The following is an 18,757-nucleotide window of genomic DNA, read 5'->3' as shown; positions in this document are numbered from 1 at the left end:
TATCCTGTAGTGTAGTAGAAGTGGATAGTTCCTGTGAAATATTATGGGTGGAGGTTACACTCAACAACCGAGCTAGGTTAATAATTGGCTCCTTTTACCGACCTCCTGACTCAGCAGCATTAGTTGCAGAACAACTGAGAGAAAATTTGGAATACATTGCACATATGTTTAGGATGGGTGGTAGGGACAGAGCATCGAGTGACATTATACTGAGTGCACTATCCGAAAATTACCTCGAGCAATTAAACAGAGAACCGACTCGTGGAGATAACATCTTGGACCTACTGATAACAAACAGACCCGAACTTTTCGACTCTGTAAGTGCAGAACAGGGAATCAGTGATCATAAGGCCGTTGCAGCATCCCTGAATATGGAAGTTAATAGGAATATAAAAAAAAGGAGGAAGGTTTATCTGTTTAGCAAGAGTAATAGAAGGCAGATTTCAGACTACCTAACAGATCAAAACGAAAATTTCTGTTCCGACACTGACAATGTTGAGTGTTCATGGAAAAAGTTTAAGGCAATTGTAAAATGCGTTTTAGACAGGTACGTGCCGAGTAAAACTGTAAGGGACGGGAAAAACCCACCGTGGTTCAACAACAAAGTTAGGAAGCTACTGCGAAAACAAAGAGAGCTTCACTCCAAGTTTAAACACAGTCAAAACCTCTCAGACAAACATAACCTAAACGATGTCAAAGTTAGCGTAAGGAGGGCTATGCGTAAAGCGTTCAGTGAATTCAAAAGTAAAATTCTATGTACCGACTTAACAGAAAATCCTAGGAAGTTCTGGTCTTACGTTAAATCAGTAAGTGGCTCGAAACAGCATATCCAGACACTCCGGGATGATGATGGCATTGAAACAGAGGATGACACGCGTAAAGGTGAAATACTAAACACCTTTTTCCAAAGCTGTTTCACAGAGGAAGACCGCACTGCAGTTCCTTCTCTAAATCCTCGCACAAACGAAAAAATGGCTGACATCGAAATAAGTGTCCAAGGAATAGAAAAGCAACTGGAATCACTCAACAGAGGAAAGTCCACTGGACCTGACGGGATACCAATTCGTTTCTACACAGAGTAAGCGAAAGAACTTGCCCCCCTTCTAACAGCCGTGTACCGCAAGTCTCTAGAGGAACGGAAGGTTCCAAACGATTGGAAAAGAGCACAGGTAGTCCCAGTCTTCAAGAAGGGTCGTCGAGCAGATGCGCAAAACTATAGACCTATATCTCTGACGTCGATCTGTTGTAGAATTTTAGAACATGTTTTTTGCTCGAGTATCATGTCGTTTTTGGAAACCCAGAATCTACTCTGTAGGAATCAACATGGATTCCAGAAACAGCGATCGTGTGAGACCCAACTCGCTTTATTTGTTCATGAGACCCAGAAAATATTAGATACAGGCTCCCAGGTAGATGCTATTTTCCTTGACTTCCAGAAGGCGTTCGATACAGTTCCGCACTTTCGCCTGATAAACAAAGTAAGAGCCTACGGAATATCAGACCAGCTGTGTGGCTGGATTGAAGAGTTTTTAGCAAACAGAACACAGCATGTTGTTATCAATGGAGAGACGTCTACAGACGTTAAAGTAACCTCTGGCGTGCCACAGGTGAGTGTTACGGGACCATTGCTTTTCACAATATATATAAATGACCTAGTAGATAGTGTCGGAAGTTCCATGCGGCTTTTTGCAGATGATGCTGTAGTATACAGAGAAGTTGCAGCATTAGAAAATTGTAGCGAAATGCAGGAAGATCTGCAGCGGATAGGCACTTGGTGCAGGGAGTGGCAACTGACCCTTAACATAGACAAATGTAATGTATTGCGAATACATTGAAAGAAGGATCCTTTATTGTATGATTATATGATAGTGGATCAAACACTGGTAGCAGTTACTTCTGTAAAATATCTGGGAGTATGCGTGCGGAACGATTTGAAGTGGAATGATCATATAAAATTAATTGTTGGTAAGGCGGGCACCAGGTTGAGATTCATTGGGAGAGACCTTAGAAAATGTAGTCCATCAACAAAGGAGGTGGCTTACAAAACACTCGTTCGACCTATACTTGAGTATTGCTCAACAGTGTGGGATCCGTACCAGATCGGCTTGACGGAGGAGATAGAGAAGATCCAGATCCAAAGAAGAGCGGCGCATTTCGTCACAGGGTTATTTGGTAACCGTGATAGCGTTACGGAGATGTTTCGCAAACTCAAGTGGCATACTCTGCAAGAGAGGCGCTCTGCATCGCGGTGTAGCTTGCTCGCCAGGTTTCGAGAGGGTGCGTTTCTGGATGAGGTATAGAATATATTGCTTCGCCCTACTTATACCCCCCGAGGAGATCACGAATGTAAAATTAGAGAGATTCGAGCACGCACGGAGGCTTTCAGACAGTCGCTCTTCCCGCGAACCATACGCGACTGGAACAGAAAAGGGAGGTAATGACAGTGGCACGTAAAGTGCCCTCCGCCACACACCGTTGGGTGGCTTGCGGAGTATAAATGTAGATGTAGTTACTAATATTCATTAATCATTTGTATTCTACAGCTTCCATTATGGAGGAGAATCCTTAGAATATGGAATAAAGCAGTATATACGTTAATAAATAGAGGCAAATTCTAAAAGATCCGTTAACACTCAACTATTATTGAACAGCAACACATTCTTTGTGAATAATGACACTAAAGTTAACATAGTAAACTTAGCAAGAAAACTGCTCCATAGAACAATCTGTTACTTGTATTAAATAGCTGGTTTGTATATCCTATTGTCGTTTTAAATCAGAAAATAATGTTTAACTCCATGCCAAGTGAATAAAATTTTTTTTCCATTGAGCTGACATAAATCTTCAGTCTGTGAGTCTTACATGATCAGATAATTTTTGGGAGTGGCTGATGTGAAATTCCCCCCTCCCCGTTGTAACGTTTTGGGCATGGTAGGCATTCATACTTTATGTTTGTTGTCAGCTCATTGAAGATCTTTGCACAAGAATGCAGAACACAATCTGAATACTAAACAAAGTGTCAAAGTGAATATGTTAATTGCTCACGTTTCTTCTGTAGCATTTCTCCATATCACACTTCATCTACAAATGATCTTTACACTGAGGTGACAAAAGTCATGGAATACCTCCTTTTCCCCAGCATAGTGCAGCAACTAGATATGGCACGGATTCAACAAGTTGTTGGAAGTTCCCTGCAAAAATATTGAATCATGTTGCCTCTATATCCATTCATAATTGCGAAAGTGTTGCTGGTGCAAGATTTTGTGTGTGAACTTGACCCCTCGAATATGTCCCATGAATGTTCGATGGGATTCATGTCAAGGGATCTTGGTGGCCAAACCATTCGCTCAAATTGTCCAGAATGTTCTTGAAACCAATCTTGAACAATTGTGGCCCAGTAACATGGTGCGTTTTCATCCTAAAAAATTCTATCATTGTTTGGGAACATGAAGTCCATGAATGGCTGCAAATTCTCTCCAAGTAGCCAGACATAACCATTTTCAGTCAATGATCGGACCAGAGGACCCAGTCTATTCCACGTAAACACAGCCCGTACCCTTAAGGAGCCACCACCAGCTTGCACAGTGCCTTATCGACAGCTTGGGCCCATGGCTTCATGGAGTCTGCACCACACTCGAATCCTACCATCTATTGTTACAAACTGAAATTGGGGCTCATCTGACCAGGTCACAGTTTTCCAGTTGTGTAGAGTCCAACTGATATGTTCTTGAGGCCAGGAGGGGCACTGCAGGTGATGTCGTGCTGTTAGAAAAGGCACTTGCTTTGATCATCTACTGCCATAGTCGATTAACGCCAAATTTTGCTGCACTGTCCTAACGGATATTTCCATCGTACGTCCTACATTGATTTCTGAAGTTATTCTCATATTGCTATTTGCCTGTTAGAACTGACACATCTATGCAAACGGCACTGCTCTCAGCCATTAAGTGATGGTCATCATCCTCTGCATTGTCCGTGGTGAGAGCTAATGCCTGAAATTTAGTACTCTCGGCACAGTCTTGACACTGTGGATCTCGGAATATTGAATTCCCTAATGATTTCCAAACTGGCATGTCACATGCGTCTACAAACTACCATTCTGTGTTCAGAGTCTATTAATTCCCATTGTGTGCTCATAATCACATCAGACACCTTTTCATATGAATCACCAGAGTACAGATGACAACTCCGCCAATGCACTGCCCTTTTATATCTTGTATATGTGGTACTGCCACCAAGTGGCTTTGTCTTCTCAGTGTCTTATTGGCAACACATATCATTAAGGAGTGGACGTAAAAATTCCAGGTCCTTGGAAAAGCCTCTACAAGACATGTGGTTACTGACTATGTGCAATATTCTCACTCCATGCTTCAGCTGAATACGCAGTTAATTTACTTTAGGTGCAGTGAGTGCCACAGAAGATAACAGCACCAGAAAACAATGCGTAAAGGAATGTAAAATAAGCTAGTACCTTGTCTTTGGGTCAACACAATTAAAAGGTACTTCTCAGTGCAAAAAACTTATGAAACTGAGCATTTTACCCAACTGAATAAAAAAAAAAAGAACTTAACTCCTCCCGAACAGGCCATGAAGGCCCAATGGTACCGTGTCATCCTCAGCTCTTAGGCGTCACTACATGCGGATATGGAGGGGCATGTGGTCAGCACATCGCTCTCCTGGCCGTATGTCAGTTTCCAAGACCGGAGCCTCTACTTCTCCATCAGTAGCTCCTCAGTTTGCCTCACAAGGGCTGAGTGCACCCCACTTGGCAACAGCACTCGGCAGACCGAATGGTCATCCATCCAAGTGCTAGCCCAGCCCGACTTTGGTGATCTGACGGGAACCGGTGTTACCACTGCAGCAACGCCGTTGGCTATCCAACTGAATGGCAAGGATAAATAAAGTGATGGAAGTCCTGGCAGAACATAAGCAACTCAAGAGGAAAGGAGACCACTCACTGTATAACAGCAGCAATGAGTAATTATCAGGCGCACAAAAATAGAATGGAAACTTGCTAGCCTTTGGTAGAAATTCTTTGACGAGCTAAAGTACAAATACAAGCACACACATGTGTGCGCACACACACACGCACACACACACACACACACACACACACACTCCTGAGCCCCCCCCCCCCTACATTGTGCCAGTTAGCCATGTTTAGGAATGCAGGAGGGAGAGGTGGCAGATGGACATGTTAGGCATGTGATACGCAGGTACTAGTGCTGGCAAGGTGTGGCGCACAATGGAGATGACGTGGAGGCCTGGATTGGGAGACGGTGACAGGGAAGAGGAAGGAGGAACTGTTGAGACCTGCAGAGACCAACTGGAGTGTCAGTCCACAGGGTTACCTGACCTCTGCAGATCCAGTTCAAAGCCTGGCCCCATCAGGGGTACTTGACAGCTTGGAGATTGGTGGCTTCACCTAGTTGATGGTGCTGCTCGATGAGACTGTAGTAACTTGTCTGCACATTCGACCAATGTTGCATGGGAACAAAGAAATGTTGCTACTGGCTGAACTTGGAGCATTTATACTCACTCTGTGACAAAGCAAGCAGGTTGGCCAATCTGTCGAGTGCTGTATAGGGGCTAACAGTGGACAGTAAGCTTGTTGTCATGTATGGTTGCGTTAGGTGAATTTGGAAAGTTTGATGGAGATGCAGGATGAGCAAAGTGACTGACTGGTCTGTCAACAGGGCACAACACTGGGGAAAGCCCAAAACTAACATACCTGGAGACAAAGGACGTAAATGCCAAGATGGCCTGGCAACCGAAAGTGTTATATTAAAAGCATTGTACAATCACTAAAATAGCCAAAAATGTCTACAGTTGAGGTACAGGACATTTTCAAGCCCTAGAACACAATTAAATTATTACCATATTTATTCAATGTCTGTTCAGAAGTTATTAGTTTAAGTGTTTATTTATTTATAACAAGCAATAACCATTTGCAGACATGTTAGTAAGTAACATGTATGACACACCAATCAGTAGGTAGTGACTTCAGTCGCTTGATAAGGAAGCTTTGTGTGTGATATGCATGAAAACAAACTGTTAAACAAATTATTTATAATATTTATTTCAGCCTTAATAAACCAGAGAATTATTTAGCTTCAGCTTGTCGACATTGCAGTAGGGACTGCTATATAATAATTTATGTAAATATGATTTGTTATGCTTATAAAAATTAAGAAATGGTTTCGAGTCATGTAGAGTCACAACAACTACTGGTTGTAGAATAAAGTCATGTATTTGACTAGGTTCTGTGATTTCCTTGCTGAACAGAAGTAAAATAATAAATTAAAAGGATGACGCATAGATGTTTAGCTATGTGATGAGATGTAAATTGAGGGCACTTAAAAAAAATAATGTTGAAGAGATGTAAATTGAGGGTGTTCAAAAAAAAAAGTATTGAATCCTTTGAGAGGTAGTAGTACTCATCAAAATGAGAAAAACTAGTCCAATAAATATGCGTCTGGAAATGCATACTTTCTGAGATAAATCCAATAAACATGAGTTCACAAATGCATACTTTCTGTGATGAACACATATTTACAGGTGTTCAATGTGGCATCCATTCATGAGAATGTAACCTCTGCCCTCTGGTGTAAGGAATTATGCACCCTTTGAAGTATACCTGGTTGTTGTTATTGTACCTGCTGGTAAACAAGTGAAGAAGCGACCCTGTAGTGTGTGTACATTGTTGATTGGCATTGTGTAGACCAATTTCTTCAAGTGTCCCTATAATCAAACATCTAGGGAATTAAAGTCTGGGGAATTAGCAGGCCAAGGTGTGGGGCCCCCGACCAATCAAGTGGACCTGAAATGTCTGCATCAGATGTTTGCGCACATTGTGATGAAAGTGTGCTGGTGCGCCTTCATGCATGAACCACATTTGTATTCAGTGCTGCAGTGTCACAACCTCCAACAAGGTAAGCTATAAGTTGATGAGAAACTACAGGTAATAAGCCCAGTTAACCTTTGCAGCAGCACTTATGGCCCTATTAATCTCTCACCAAGGATGCCTGCCCATAAAGTGATTGAGAATCTGTGTTGATGTCCTCTTTTCTGAATTGCTTGAGGATTTACATACGCCCATACATGTTGATTATGGAAATTCACAACACCATCTCTTGTGAAGCCTGCCTCATTGGTGAATAAAATCTTGGATGTGAATAGTGGATCTGCGGCACACTTCTGCAAGAGCCATCTGCCATGATGTTCCTGTGGCCTTAGGGCCTGAATGCACTGTAGATGATATGGGTACAGAAATTGTTCATGAAGTACTCCCCAGATACAACAGTGAGACATGGCTTCTGTTGCTGCTAATCGTCACTCACTGGTCCTAGGAGTTTCTTCCACTGAACGTAGCACACGCTATGTCAATCGTGCGGACTGAGCAGGGATTTTCACTGTCAATTTCTGAGGTGGAAGGTTACCCATGTCCCTCACACTGGAAAAGTCTGCTGAACAGTTTATCAGAGCCCACTCTGTGCTGTGGATATTATTCTGCGTAGAGGGCATGGGCTCGCAGGCTACGTCCATTTGCTAAACCATAGCAGAATATCATATGCGTCATTTCACTTGTCGAGTAGTAGACTTCCATTGCTAACAAGTTGTGGAAGAGAGATAATGTAAATTTACACACCATTTGTTCATACAAACAGCACAATAATAGTAAACACATAAGTGAATCCACATTTGAAAAAAGTAAAACACCATGATGCCTACCCAGGGTTGACATTACTGTACAATAAGGCACAAGAACATGACGAAAACTAATGTATCCTACAATACAACTTGAAACACACAATTGAGTTTAAACAATCTAATGGTAGGTAAAGTATGGTTAGTAAGACATCATAATACCCTGCGAACACATTTGACAGAATGCCAATGCAGCGACTGTGCTAATATCTGCAATCAAGTGTCGTGCAGCCGTTCCTATAAACACGTTTATCTTGGAATGTATGTGTTTCTGGACTCCTGTTTATTATACTTATAATTTTTGTTTCATTGAATACTACCACATCTTAAAGTAATTGACACTTTTTTTCTGAACAACCTGTATATGTAGATTAAAGACTGTTTATCGAACTTTCTTGATGTATACAAAAGAATATTTTTGATAATGTGGGCCAGGGAAAGTACCAGACTTAGGATGCAATAGTTGGTCATGTAAGCAAGCTGTGGAGTAAGTAAGCAGAGGGGGCCTCATGATCTTTTGTCACTGTTGTTTGTGGAGTGAAGATGGTCTTTTGACCATTGTTGTTAGAAGAGATTAGGTCTCTGTCAGTAGGGTTAGGCAGCCGACAAGCCACGTGTGATGCAGTGGTTACGGATAGTATAGTACAGACTTTATGCGTTTATAGTTGACAGTATTGGAACATAAAAGTATTAAGCAAATGAACGGTAGGAATGATATCAGTGTCAGAGTTAATTCAATCTTTAACTGAGTTTTAGTGGAACTTTGAAAATGTTGCAAAGAAATTTATTACTGTTCAGAACTTTCTGTTGGATGCTCTGCATGCTTTGCAGTGCTCTACCAATTGGTTCATTTAGGTATCTGCTGCAAGTCTATTTAGAAATGTATGGCCATCTTCTGGTACATGTTTTCTTTGTTTGCAAGTAAATTTACAAGTTCAGTTTAAACCAGTGCATTAGGCTACCTCATTACCCTTGACAATACTGTACTTCATTTCATTTACAATAATTGTGACTTAATATATACTTGAAAACATATTCTTCATTTTATAAAACTTCACTGGCTATTGTGAAAGCTACATCAGTGCTTAATTATTTGGGTCAAATGGCAGCAATACAAAACAATGTTAAATATAGTTGAGCCAGAATTATTGTAGGTTGTATGCTTGCCCAATCACTGCATGCTGCCATCCAGACCTCAGTGAACACATGGTTGGTTTGTTCGTCCAAAAGTAGCCAGTGAGGTCACAACTCCAGCGAGTATGCTATGACAGGAGTTAGGCTCATATCACATAGCCAGCCCAGCTGTGGAAATGTCACACTGTGCTACACAGTGAACAACACACTCCATCAATGATAGTACAGCACTGCATAGCAGGGTGCCAAGCAGTAGTATTGCAGCATCCAGCTATAGATCTGTGTTAGCGGCTGGACCGCATATTCCTTGGCCTGTTGCACAGTCCTGTTGTGAAGATAAGACTCATTCCAGTCAATAATGATGCCCTTATTGCCCTATCATTTTATTTCCCCATGTGGAATTCTAGAATCTTACCAGTTAAAGGCTTTCTCAAGTTCAACACAAAATGTACCAACATGATAATCCTCATTGTTTAGTTCTGCAAGTTCTTAAGTATGATGTCATACATGGTATCACATAGAGACAATTTTTTATATATAAGAAGAAGAAGAAGAAGGAAGAGTAGGGCTTAATGGCTCTGGCAGTACTTAATTATGGGATCGTACGTGGCACTACATAGAGAGAATTGAATTGTTTTTTTCGAAAGAAGGAAGAGTAGTGCCTAGTGTCACCTCAGCAACTATGTCATTTAACCCTTTTGCTGCTGTGAGCGTGTATACATGAACTGCTACACTGTTTCCCAGTTGCTGTGGACATGTATATGCATGCCACTTGGATTTTCCTACAGTACTATGAACGTCTGAATTCATCCTGAGCCACTGAGCTCTCAGTGCTGCTGACGAGTTACTTCCATATCTTGGTAAATAAAAAAGTTTCAAGTATTTATCGTGCAACATGTGTGCCTCATTGAGTACAGTCATTTGCAGAAAACCTAGTTTTGATATATTGAATTGTTTATGAGATATGTTGACTGTTATGACCACAGGACCTACAATGTGCAAGGAGATGAATGGGCGCATCGCACGCAATTGTCCTTCAGATATAAAATCCAATAATTCAAGAACAAAATGAGATATCCTTCTGCTCTCAATTTTAAATAAAATTTTGCTATCTACATTTCATTCACTGCAGTGTATGAGCTAAAGTCAACCATACACAAAGTTAACGTAATGTGTTTCCACCTCCTCAAAATCTTTAAAATTTCAAACAGTGTATTACTTAATTTGATGCAACACAGTAACTATGGCTTATAACAAAAAGAAATTAAGTGTGCAAAAGGAAATTTTTTCACCTAATAACTTCCTTAAAAATGGATGATAAGTATTTCATAGCAGTCAGCAAGTCTGCATGGACAGAACTGGATGCATCACACCTGATCATCCATCAGACATAAAACCCAGTAACTCATGAACAAGATGAGATATAATTCAGCTCTCAATTTTAAATAAAATTTTTGTGCCAGAATGAGATTTTTCACTCTGCAGCAGAGTGTGCGCTGATATGAAACTTCCTGGCAGATTAAAACTGTGTGCCCGACCGAGACTCGAACACGGGACCTTTGCCTTTTGCGAGCAAGTGCTCTACCATCTGAGCTACCGAAGCATGACTCACGCCTGGTACTCACAGCTTTACTTCTGCCAGTATGTCGTCTCCTACCTTCCAAACTTTACAGAAGCTCTCCTGCGAACCTTGCAGAACTAGCACTCCTGAAAGAAAGGATATAGCGGAGACATGGCTTAGCCACAGCCTGGGGGATGTTTCCAGAATGAGATTTTCACTCTGCAGCGGAGTGTGCGCTGATATGAAACTTCCTGGCAGATTAAAACTGTGTGCCCGACCGAGACTCGAACTCGGGACCTTTGCCTTTCGCGGGCAAGTAAGTGCTCTACCACCTGAGCTACCGAAGCACGACTCACGCCCGGTACTCGCAGCTTTACTTCTGCCAGTATCTCGTCTCCTACCTTCCAAACTTTACAGAAGCTCTCCTGCGAACCTTGCAGAACTAGCACTCCTGTAAAGTTTGGAAGGTAGGAGACGAGATACTGGCAGAAGTAAAGCTGTGAGTACCGGGCGTGAGTCGTGCTCCGGTAGCTCAGGTGGTAGAGCACTTGCCCGCGAAAGGCAAAGGTCCCAAGTTCGAGTCTTGGTCAGGCATACAGTTTTAATCTGCCAGGAAGTTTCAAAATTTTTGTGTCTTACATACATTTCATTCACTGAAATGATGAGCTAAAATCAACCATACATGCAGTTTACACATTGTGTTTTTACCTTTGTGAACTCTTTAAAATTTCATGCAGTGTTTTACTTAATTTGATGCAGTGCAGCAAGTATGATGGATAACAAAATGAACTTCAGTTCTTTGTCAAATGAAGATATCAGACTGTAAGATGTGCAAAAGTCAAATTTTTTCACCAAATAGTTATAATGGGTCACATGATCAAACTAGAAATTAGGCAAATTTATAAATACATTTCTTATTTTAATTTTCTAAAGATATTACTTATATTCATCTGTAGATCAGTGATCAGGCATTTGTATTGCACTGAATAAATTAAATGATAAGTTACAGTGAAGTGTAGCTACAATTAACACTCCAATAAAACAGAATGAAAGAAAAAAAAAACAGCCTATTCAAACAGTATCCTTCAGATAGTCACAATGTTGTTTTTGATGATGATGATGATGATGATGATGTTGTGGCCTTCAGTTCGAAGACTGGTTTGATGCAGCTCTCCGTGCTATTCTATCCTGTGTAAGCCTCTTCATCCCCAAATAACTACCGCAATCTACATTCTTCCCAATCTGCTTACTGTATTCGTCTCTTGGCCTCCTCCTGTGACTTTTATCCCCCACACTTCCCTTGATATTTCCGAGTGTGTCCTGTCAACCAATCACTTCTTCTAGTCAGGTTATACCAGAAAGCTCTTTTCTCCCCAATTCTGTTTATACCTCCTCATTAGTTATGTGATCTACTCATCTAACCTTCAGCAGTGTTTGTAGCACCACTTTTCAAAAGCTTCTATTCTCTTCTTGTCTAAACTGTTTATTGTCCATGTTTCATTTCTATACATGGCTACACTCTGGACAAATACCTTTAGAACGGACTTAATTCTATAACAAATTCTCTTCTTCAGAAATGCTTTCTTGGCATGTCAGACATCAGGAGTAGACAACATTCCATCAGAACTACTGATAGCCTTGGGAGAGCCAGGCATGACAAAACTCTTCCATCTGTTTGCAAGATGTATGAGACAGGCGAAATACCCTCAGACTTCAAGAAGAATGTGGTAATTCCAATTCCAAAGGAATCAGTTGCTGATGGGGGTGAAAATTACCGAACTTTCAGTTTATAAGTCATGGTTGCAAAATATTAACATAAATTCCTTATAGCCACTCTGCTTCAGGCATCATCACTTATTTTGCTGCCCAAGTAGCAAAACTCATGTACTACTTTAAGTTTCTTGTTTCCTAATCTTAATTCCCCCAGCCCCATGTGACTTAATTCAACTACATTTCATTATCTTTTGTTTGCTTTTGTTGCTGTTGCTTATATATCCTCTTTTCAAACCACCATCTATCCCATTCAACTGCTCTTCCAAGCCCATTGCCATCTCTGACAGAATTACAGTGTCATCAGCAAACCTCAAAGTTTTTACTTCTTCTCCCTGAACCTTAATTGCTACTACAAATTTTTCTTTGCTTTCCTTTACTGCATGCTCAGTGTACAGGTTGAATAACATCAGGGATAGGCTACAACCCTGTCTCACTCCCTTCTCAACCACTGCTTCCCTTTCATGGCCCTCGAGTTGTAATGGCTGTCTGGTTTCTGTACAAGTCATAAATAGCCTTTCGCTCTGTGTATTTTATCCTGTTCCTTCCAGAATTTCAAAGAGAATATTCCAGTCAGCATTGTAAAAAGCTTTATCTAAGTCTACAAATGCTATAAATGTAGGTTTGCCTTTCCTATCTTCAAAGAGAAGTTGTAGGATCAGTATTGCCTTGCATGTTCCAAAATTTCTCCCAGAATTGAAAGTTATTTTCCCTGAGACTGGCTTCTAGCGGTTTTTCCATTCTTCCATAAGGAATTTATGTTAATATTTTGCAACCATGACTTATAAACTGAAAGTACGGTAATTTTCACCCCCATCAGCAACTGATTTCTTTGGAATTGGAATTACCACATTCTTCTTGAAGTCTGAGGGTATTTCGCCTGTCTCATACATCTTGCACACAGATGGAAGAGTTTTGTCATGCCTGGCTCTCCCAAGGCTATCAGTAGTTCTGATGGAATGTTGTCTACTCCTGATGTCTTGTTTCAACTTAGGTCTTTCAGTGCTCTGACAGATTCATCTTGCAGTATCATATATCCCATCTCCTCTTCATGTACATCCTCTTCCATTTCTGTAATATTGCCTTCAAGTTCATCTCCCATGTGTAGACTCTCTATATACTCCTTCCACCTTTCAGCTTTCCCTTCTTTGCTTAGGACTTGTTTCCCATCTGAACTCATGTAATTAATGCAGGTGCTTCTGTTTTCCCTGAAAGCCTGTTTAATTTTCCTGTAGTTGGTGTCTACCTTTCTCCTAGTGAAATATGTTTCTATATGCTTAAATTTGTCCCCCAGCCACTCCTACTTAACATTTTGCACATACTGCCAATCTGATGTTTTAGACCTTTGCAATGCCTTTTCACCTTATTCGTTTCCTGCATTTTTATATTTTCTCCTTCCATCAGTAAAATTCAATATCTCCTGTGTCATCCAAGAATTTCTACCAGGCCTTGTCTGTCTACCTATTTGATCCTCTCATGCCTTCACTCTCTCATCTCTTAAAGCTATCCACTTGTCTTCTACTGCACTCCTTTCCCCTGTTCCAGTTATAATAACATTATTGAATTTCTCCAGTATTTTTGTCTACAATATAAATGATCTTTTATGAACTTGAACGCGCTCAAAATTTTTAGCAGTTGTGTGGAGTTGATAGATGTTCTATAGATCACTGGCTTATGTTTCAATGTTTAATAGTTCCTAGTAATAACTGCTATGAAATGTAATATTTGATATTTTTGCACCAGCATCCAGATGTGGATCACCCCAGGCAAGTAGTTCCTATGCATTGGACTGGTGGTCCAGGCCTGGGATTCACTACTTCCAGAGTTCTGCCATGGGTATCTCCTTCTGTTAGCCATACCACTGTGAGTAATGGACTCCAGCATGCCATAGGTAAAATGTCAGACTTGCGCAATGATAATCCTGTCATCTACATGAATGGTGTATGGAAGGAGGGTCAAATACGACCCAACTATTATATAAGGTAAAGCATAATTCAGTTGTAAAATAATGACAAGAAATTGAATTATTGGCATAAATAAATGTAGATATTCAAAAGTTTAGGAATTATGACTGAGGCAGCAATTTCCCAAACCACCACTAAGTCTTGTGTTGTGAAACCATTATTAAATATGTTTGAAGCTACTAATTTTTTACATTTGTATGTAAATAAATGGAAATATGCTAATAGCAGGCAATTTGGAAGTTGTGAAACTTATTCTGGCAGATATAACATAAGGACAGACACTATGTATACAGCCTCATAAAAATGGTTGGATGTCAATGTAACTTCGTACACATGCACAGCATTGGCAGGTTTGTAAATAACTGGAGCTGCAATTGTCTTTGATAGGTAGAAGACCCACCAAAGTGGATTAGTGTTGCTACCCGCACTTACTAGGGCTGAACATCTCCACGTATGTGCCCAACCAGGCCCAAGTCAGGCCAGATGTGGTAGACATAGTTTTCATCAAGGGTGTCTCATGCACACTCAACCTTACGGTTGAAAACAATCGCGACAGAGAAGCGTGCAGGATACTGAACTACAAGTGTGTGAATTGGACTCTGTTCGAGGAAATGCTCGGTAGTTGTATTCCGGACACTCACGAAATTAACAACGCACTATAAATTGAAGTGCCAGTGGAGGTTATCTCTACTACTGGCCGAAACACAATGTCTGATGCCATTCCACATACAACACCTCAACAACACTCAACGACCCTGCCCCAGGAAATCCTGGGCCTTATTTCAGTGAGGAACTGCTTCAGGAGATACTGGCAGCATATCAGGTGTCCATTCTATAACTACACATTAACAGTCTCCAGGGACTAATACTGGGGAAAATACAAACGTTAGAAATGAACAGTGGGAGCAAAAACTCGCAGGGCTAAATGCTACACATCCTGGCGTGTGGGTGATAGCCAGACACTTCGCCAGGGAGAAACAGTACTTTCCTACTCTACAAGAACCAGACAGCCATGCATACTTCACAGAGGAGGAGGCACACCTCATGGCCAGAACACTTGAAGTGTCTTTCATGCTGAATCTGGTTCCATTAGACCCAGTATTCACACTTGAAATGGACCAGGAGGTTACATGACTTGTAGATCAGATGTACTGGCACAAACGAAATCACATGGGCTATCAAGCATACCAATGCAAAGAAAGCCCCTGGTCCCTGATGTTTTAAACATTATTCAACAGATTGTGCTGCCATCGTGCTACATCACAATGCTCATCCAGATACGACATGTAGCTCTTTGAACTGTATGCGTGATATTAAGGTACTGCTGTGACTAGCAAGATCCCCTGATGTGTCCAGCTCAGATGTCAACTCTATCCTGGTGCTAGTACCCCAGACCAGTTACAACAGTTGAGGGCCAGCTTGCCTCAAGAGGGGATACAACTACTTTATGACACACTTCCCACCCGAATCAGTGCACATCATCCAGGCCAAAGTGGATGCAATATCATACTGACAAGTGGGCTCATACTGCCAATTCTTTGTAAATATGACTGAATTTTGTAATCACTGAAATAATGTCACTTACTCTCTCAACCTGTGAAGTTTCATTTCATTCCCACCTCCACTTCTCATGGTCTAATTTTTATGTCAGGCAATGTATATAGGAATGGTCAGTGGGAAAATGTTAAATACTAAAAATAAAGATTTAAAATGAAATAACCAAGAAAATGAGCGAGAGTGATACAGTTGTCAACAAATGTGTTAGGACATAATAAGAGGCAGACACCTGAGCCAGCTGTTGCAGCTCAGCCAAAAGACAGTGTAAGGGCTGATGTGTAAGGGACAGAGGAAATATCAAATGCTTAATGAAACATGATACTCAAAATCAATTTTAGTAGTGATTCAGTATGATACTTAAGTTTGGTTTTATTATTATTATTATTATTATTATTATTATTTTATTTCCCCCCTCCCTCCCCCCACCCCCCACCCCCACCCCCAACCAACATCGCTCCTTGGTAATACATAAGTGTAGTTCCACTGATTCCTTTTTGTCAGGGTTGAGGATTGTGTGATACTTGTGTGTTGTAGAATGCTAAACTGCACACTCACAGACACCTAATCCATTATTATCTGTTTGTGTTTTCCTTTCCCTTTTAAAAAATTTATTTCTGCTATATTATTTTCTGTCTTTTTTTCCTCTGTTCAGTGTTTCATTTTTCATCATTTTTCAAAGCAGTTACATTTTCTTTGTTTTTCTATTGGCACTTGTTCATATCTGTGGTAGTGTAGAGTGTCATTTCCTCTCATTTCCTAAGACAAAGTTACAGAAGCTTGTAAATCTTCTCTCTCCTCCTCTGTCAATCTACTATTGTCTCATAACTAAGATTAATTTTGCCTATATTTGCATGTACTTGCACTCCAAACTCTATTTTATGTATTTATTTTGTTTACAGTTATGCTGACAATGATATTGTAGTGATGGAGCGGTTCTATCCTCGTCGACACACGTATATTGTAGTTACCAATCTGGCTCCTCACAAACAGGTGCGAGATTTGTCATACATATATTTCGGTGGAACCATAAAGGTTGATCTACTTGGTCGCACAGGACAGTATATTACTTTCCGTTCTCTAACATTGTACCCAGGAGAAACTATTGTTTTGCAGCTGGACAACTAAATTGCAATTTATTCTTTCATTTTGGCATGTATTAACTTTTACAGCTCTTTTGATGATAAACAGTGACTGTCATCTATTTATGCTACATTAATAGTACAAATCGGATTGAATCTTACTTGTGGAAAAATATGTGATTTTTAAGTCCATATTTATCACTGGTGTATAGAAGTAAACATTTATATTCGGCTGCTACAACAGTGAAATGGTTCGAGCTCAATACAGCATATCAGAATTTGTCTGAGGATAACATTTAAAAATAAATTCAGAATTTACTTCTTAATGAATAAAGTAAGTGAGAAGACATATGGAGTCAACAATACTGGAAGTAACTTACCCTTCCAAGAATTAAAGACCCAGAAAGTTGCTAAATGGAGTACTACCTTCAGCTGTTAATTGCAGATTACAATTTCAAATTTTGTATGTTTTTAATATTTTTGGTCAAAATATAGAACTAAAGAGAACTAGGAAGACTGATGTATATATCACCGCTGACTTTTGTGTATTTATGTGGAATTATAAAAATAAATAAAGCATTACTTTTGGAAAATATTTGATTCTTTCTAGATAATAATTGTGTAAATGAATGCCAAAAAAACCCTTCTTCTCTGTGCTTCCCTCTCCTCTGCCGACAGTTGAAGAGGATCGTAATGTGTAATAGGCAGACATCTATCCAGACCATCACACAGGAATTCCACACTGCATCAGGATCCACTGTAAGTACTATGGCAGTTAGGAGGTGAGAAAACTTGGATTTCATGATCGAGCGGCGCACTTGGTGTAAGTAGTGTGAACATTGGATGATTGAACAGTGGAAAAATGTAGTGTGGAGTGACAAGTCATGGTACACAATGTGGAAATCCGATGGCAGGATGTGGGTATGACAAATGCCTGGTGAACGTCACTGCCAGCGTGTGTAGTGCCAAGAGTAAAATTCGGAGGTGGTGGTGTTATGATGTGGTCGTGCTTTTCATGGAGGGGGCTTGCACCCCTTGTTGTTTTGTGTGACACTATCACGGCACAGGCCTACATTGACATTTTAAGCACGTTCTTGCTTCCCACTGTTGAAGAGCAATTCGGGGATGGCTATTGCATCTCTCAACACGATCGAGCATGTGTTCATAATGCACGGCCTGTGGCAGAGTGGTTACACAACAATAACATCCCTGTAATGTACTGGCTTGCACAGAGTCCTGACCTGAATCCTATAGAACACGTTTGGGATGTTTTGGAACGCCGACTTCGTGCCAGGCCTCACTGACCAACATCAATACCTCTCCTTATTGCTGCACTCCATGAGGAATGGGCTCCCATTCCCCAAAAATCCTTCCAGCACCTGACTGAATGTATGCCTGCGAGAGTGGAAGCTGTCATCAAGGCTAATGGTGGACCAGCACCATATTGAATTCCAGCATTACCAATAGAGGGTGCCACAAACTTGTAAGTCATATTCAGCCAGTTGTCTGGATACTTTTCATCACATAGTGTAAATCTGTTTCAGACAGTGCCTTCCAGGTAGAGCTTATCTCAGTTGTGTTATATAAAAATTCAGGGTCGTGAGATTCTGCTTCGATTTTGAATTTTCCAATAAAATTTTCTGCCATACTTGGGTCTTCTGATAGTTTTTGACCACAGTTTTTCACCTCTTAAATCCAACTCATGAATACCATGCCGTTCCTTGAAATTACATAGGTAGCGATTGCTCACTTTACATGAAGACAAACTGTCAATTTTCTCAGCTAAAAGTTTTGCTTTTTTGCATACAGTTGGTCTTGCAAACGGTTTCTCAGTGCTCACTGCTGCAAAAACCACTTGAGAACAACCTCTTTGAGCTCTTTATTTTCTGCTGTTTTCATTGCTTTTCTCAATGAACTACCATTTTCATTCTCAAGAACAGACACATCGTTTAAAACTTATGACCTGTCCTCACAGTTTTACTTCC

General features: G+C 40.6%; 1 protein-coding gene across 2 annotated transcripts in view; it reads left to right on the top strand.

The window, feature by feature from the left end:
- Positions 1-17,354, top strand: part of LOC126195100 (neutral and basic amino acid transport protein rBAT-like) — an 89,316-nt gene extending 71,962 nt beyond the window's left edge. For both annotated transcript variants that reach the window (XM_049933566.1, XM_049933565.1), the window contains exons 8-9: positions 13,916-14,154; positions 16,593-17,354. In XM_049933566.1, the coding sequence (XP_049789523.1) occupies positions 13,916-14,154; positions 16,593-16,818 (465 nt within the window). In that variant the 3' untranslated portion in view covers positions 16,819-17,354. The remainder of the gene's footprint in view (positions 1-13,915; positions 14,155-16,592) is intronic.
- The last annotated feature ends 1,403 nt before the right edge of the window (positions 17,355-18,757 follow it).

Source organism: Schistocerca nitens, chromosome 7 (assembly GCF_023898315.1).
Source record: "Schistocerca nitens isolate TAMUIC-IGC-003100 chromosome 7, iqSchNite1.1, whole genome shotgun sequence".
NCBI classification, from domain to species: domain Eukaryota; kingdom Metazoa; phylum Arthropoda; class Insecta; order Orthoptera; family Acrididae; genus Schistocerca; species Schistocerca nitens.
Note: the sequence above shows the minus strand (reverse complement) of the source record. Positions and strands in the feature narration are given on the sequence as shown.